Genomic DNA, 4647 nt, shown 5'->3' with positions numbered 1-4647 from the left:
GCAAATACTGTGAGTTCTTAGCCAATATGAGGCGTCGTTCATACTTGTCCAACCAAACTCGGATCCGATTCATACTTCTCCAACCAAACTCGGACCCGATCGCAACGAAAATCCATGGTCACCATCATTCCTTCTTCTTCTTCTTCCAAAACGTTGGGCATAGAGGGCATAAAAGAAAGGGCTGAATAAATTAGGCCCAACAAAATGGGTTTCCTTCTTCCCCTGACTATTTGGGAATTAAAAAGAAGGAGGCGTTTCTGTCGCTAATTCACGTGACAGTGATTTCTTTATCTAAAGAAAAAAATCATATGGAAAACATTTGATGGGATGGGACCCCCCAACGTGGCACCGATTTACATGCCGAACATTTTCGGAGATGAGAACCCAATTTATAGTATTTGCAAACAAGAAAAAACCCTAACATTTTCACAGATCTGAAAGCCTAATTGTTCTCGGGTGAAGTCTTGCTCAAGCTCACAGCCACTACTTCTCAATTCAAGTAAGGATGTTTTTCTTCTTTTTTTATGTATTGGGTTTCGTACTGTCTATAATTTTGTTCCTTTGACTTTTTGCATTTGCTTCTGGATTTGGTCATTGGACATGCTTTAAAATTTTGCTAGAGACTTAGTTATCGCCTTATCGGAATGATTTTCTTGAAGCCGCTGTTTTCGGAATTGAGTGTTGATGATAATCTGCTTAATGGTTATGGAATTTGTCGAATTGCAGGTTAAAAGCTTTTAATTTAACTGCTATAGGTGGATTTTGGGAAAAATTCATGTGCTGAGTTGAATGGGCACTGTTGAATCTGGTTTAGCAATTTATACCAAAGCTGTAAGGTACTCTGTTCTGATTGGGGCTTTCTGAGCGGTAATTAAGAAATGGGTGAAAAGTTTTGGACAAATGAGGAAGATAAGGCTAAGGTGGAATCTGTTTTGGGTACTGAAGCCTGTGATTACTTGATAGTGTTGGCTGCTAAGAACGTGCTGTCAGATCTCGTCTCTCCACCGCCCAGTTATTTGGGTGTGCAACAAAAGCTTTGCGAGGTCTTAGAGAGGTCGAATTGGAACTATGGGATTTACTGGCAAGTGTCGAGCTTGAAATCTGGTGGAACGATCTTGATTTGGGGTGACGGACATTGCCGGGATCCTAAGCTTGGTGGAGCTGGTGCCGATGTCAGATCAGAAGGGGTTGAGAAGATAAATGAGGTGAGAATGCAGGTACTTCAGATGCTTCATGTAGGCTTTGGTGGGTCAGAGGAGGATGGCTATGTTGCTAAGTTGGATGGCATATCAGATATGGAGATGTTTTATTTCACTTCAAGGTACTTTAAATTTCATTGTGATACACCGTATGGTCCTGGAGAATCCTACAAGTCAAGCAAATTAATTTGGACCTCGGATTTGAATTCTTGTTCAAATCATTATCAATGGAGATCATTTTTAGCCAGATCTGCTGGACTGCAAACAGTGGTGTTTGTACCTGTGAAGTCTGGGGTGGTGGAGCTCGGTTCCTTTAAGTTGATTCCTGAAGAGCAGAATATTGTGGAGATGGTGAGTACTGTGTTTCGTGGATCCAGTTCTGTGCAGACGAAAACAATTCCAAAGATATTTGGACATGAACTAAGTTTGGGTGGTTCAAAGTCTCAGTCGATTAGTATTAACTTCTCTCCGAAAACGGAAGATGAGTCGGGCTTTGTGTTGGAATCTTATGATGTTCAATCGCTAGGTCCCAATCAACTTTATGGTAATTCCTCTAATGGATGTCAAAGTGAAGGCGATGCAAAGTTGTTCCCACAGTTACTTGTTGGAGGTCTGAATGCACAAGCAAGAATATCTGGTATGGGGCATACTAAAGATGACTCACCATCTTTACCTGATGAACGAAAACCAAGGAAGAGGGGAAGGAAGCCGGCCAATGGGAGAGAAGAACCATTGAATCATGTTGAAGCAGAGCGACAGAGGCGGGAAAAGCTTAACCAGCGATTCTATGCGTTAAGGGCCATTGTCCCTAATATCTCTAAGATGGACAAGGCCTCTCTGCTTGGTGATGCCATTACCTATATCACAGACCTCCAGATGAAGATTAGGGTGTTGGAAACTGAAAAAGATACAGTAAACCATCCACAAAAGCAGTTGCCGATGCCTGATGTAGATTTCCAGCAAAGGCACGAAGATGCAGTTGTGACAATGCGCTACCCTTTGGATGCTCACCCGGTCTCTAGAGTCTTAAAAGCTTTGAAGGAAAATCAAATTACAGCACATGAATCTGACGTTTCAACAAGTGATAATGACAAGATTGTTCACACCTTCACCATTGGAGCCCCAAGTGGTGGTGCCGAACTACTGAAGGAGAAACTGATGGAGGCTTTATCTAAATGACAAACAGGTATCAGTTGTATCGTTAATGTACATCTAAGCGAATGCTGTGCATCGAATTATAGGAAAATGGGATTTCTGCAGTGACTAACAGATTAGTGACCATTGCATTCGTTTCTATGAATGATATGTACCCTGGTACTTTTAAATGATGTGTACCCCCAAAGTGCATGGTTTAGATGCACGACAGGGGAAATCTTTAGCTTGTACCTCATGTTAAAGACACTTGCGATTAGAAAATTCCATAAAGGGCCGTGGCTTACTTGGCAAGTTGCAATCTTTTAATTGAAGAGTTGATTACTTTCACTCCTTGAGAAAAGAGGCATGTGTTTCTAACCTCTGAAGTCAGAACCCTTCGCTGTTCAAACATCATATGGTTATTTATTCAGGGATTCAACTCAAATATTCAAGTCAATCTTAAGTTTTGTCAAACAATGCTGTGGTTCCCTAAATCTGAATTCCTGCCTCCAGAACAAGATTTGCCAAGACCGTTGCAGGTAAACTTTGAAGTGTTTTTTTTCGTTTTACTAGGTTGCAGTAAAGGTTTCTTTTTGCAATTTTATAGCAGATGGTTTCAACGCCATTGGCAATAAAAACATAGGGTCCGTTTGGTTATGTCAAATATTCTGTTTTTATTTTTTGTTTTCATTTTAAAAAAATAGTATTAATTTTCCTTTTTTTTAAATTAGAAGCATGTTTAGTTAATATAAATAAAAAGTTGAATTTAGAAATAAAAATAGTGAAAATATATTTGGTATCTAATTTTTAAAAATAATTAAATTAAAATATAATTATTAAACATATCTATTACATAAATTGAATTGAGTTATACAAATATAAAATAATAAACTTGATAAGAAATTTCATAAAATAAAAATATTTTAGTTTATGATAAGAATATAATGTTAATATATATTAAACATTAATTAAATTAAAAAATATACAAAAATATTATTATCAACAACACACAAAAGTGTCATTAAAATAAAAATACATATACATTTTGCTAGTATCTAAGGCTCTAAAACTTTTGAAGAAAAACTAACGTAGCCTATGGATTTTTTTACACTAAATGTAACTTTTAATTTGAGAAAAATCAATATAATCTTTTGATTAACATAATCAAACGTTGATCGTCACGATGTTTACATAACAACTCACAAAGTTTATATGATAATCTATAATATGGATGTGATAGTTCATGATGTTGTTATGACAATATACGATGGACAATGATGTGATAGATTGACTTAATTGATTATTTTTACTTAATATTATTGTTTGTTCTTTCTTTCATTATATCTACTTTGCTATAGCCTATACGGATATGTTTTTTTTTTCACATTATGTAATTTGTCGGGGCCGGTGTAGATGATCAAACCATGACTATAAACAAATGTGAATTGTCAAAGATTTCCCACTTTTATGGTTGTTGGTATGTGAATCTGCCGTGTTGCCAGTTGCCACCTCGTTTCAATCTTCAAACCACATGGCTCAGTCAAATTCAGATATTTGATTAAAGCCATTTCAGATTGCAGTCAAGCCACACCCATAGATTAAAACCGGGGGGGGGGGGGGGACACGGCTCAATCTCTCTCTATAAATAGCCAACCTCCACCAATCTCATCCAATTCAACATATCAACTCCCCCCAACCCCAATTACTCTGCTCAAAACGGAGAAAAGATGGTACTCTCCCACAGGAAAAACCTTTTCAGAACCTTATTGGTTTTCTCCTTGTTAGTAGCTTCGGTCCAACTTGGAGCAACGAGGCTACTGAATGGAAATCAGTTGGTGGCGAAAGATAAGCACGAGGTTCAATCGCTCCCTCGAGGTCCGGTGAAAGGGTCCGGTCACAATCCGTGCACGAACATCCCTGGAAGAGAAACCGGCGTCTGCAAGCTGGGTGGCATGAATATAGCCGGTAATGCTATGCATTCTTTTTCAGCATTTCCCAGCGTTGTTGCTGAGTTTGGGGTGGCTTCCACTGCCAGTGGGGCTCATGATCAAGACATTAGCTCTTAGTGGCTAACAAATTTAGATATCCAAGACTTACAAAATAGATACCAATGTGATTATTATTATTATTATTATTATTATTATTATTCATATACTTGTAAATTCATTTTTTTTAATTCTTTCCTAGGACCGTCAATCCAAGTAATCTTTGTTTGGTCAAGAACCAATTTTAGTTGACATTTATTGAACACAATTCTTTATTTAAAGCTGTGCAAGTGGCCACCTGTATCCGTTGTATCCGAGTAATCCAAGTT

The 4647-nt window shown here is 37.9% G+C and overlaps 2 protein-coding genes across 2 annotated transcripts; both read left to right on the top strand.

Annotated features, from left to right (window-relative positions):
* Positions 1-410: 410 nt before the first annotated feature.
* LOC120158252 (transcription factor bHLH3-like) lies at positions 411-2681 on the top strand. Its single transcript, XM_039169139.1, has 2 exons — positions 411-499; positions 727-2681. The coding sequence occupies exon 2, from the start codon at positions 879-881 to the stop codon at positions 2376-2378; it is 1500 nt and encodes a 499-aa protein (XP_039025070.1). The 5' UTR covers positions 411-499; positions 727-878; the 3' UTR covers positions 2379-2681.
* Positions 2682-3667: 986 nt separating this feature from the next.
* Positions 3668-4440, top strand: LOC120158235. Its single transcript, XM_039169128.1, has one exon. It carries the CDS (start codon positions 4061-4063, stop codon positions 4397-4399), a length of 339 nt encoding a protein of 112 aa, XP_039025059.1. The 5' UTR covers positions 3668-4060; the 3' UTR covers positions 4400-4440.
* Positions 4441-4647: the final 207 nt, after the last annotated feature.

The sequence above is a fragment of the Hibiscus syriacus genome, unplaced genomic scaffold (assembly GCF_006381635.1).
Source record: "Hibiscus syriacus cultivar Baekdansim isolate YM2019G1 unplaced genomic scaffold, ASM638163v2 tig00111309_pilon, whole genome shotgun sequence".
Classification (NCBI taxonomy): domain Eukaryota; kingdom Viridiplantae; phylum Streptophyta; class Magnoliopsida; order Malvales; family Malvaceae; genus Hibiscus; species Hibiscus syriacus.
This window is presented reverse-complemented; position numbering and strand designations above follow the sequence as displayed.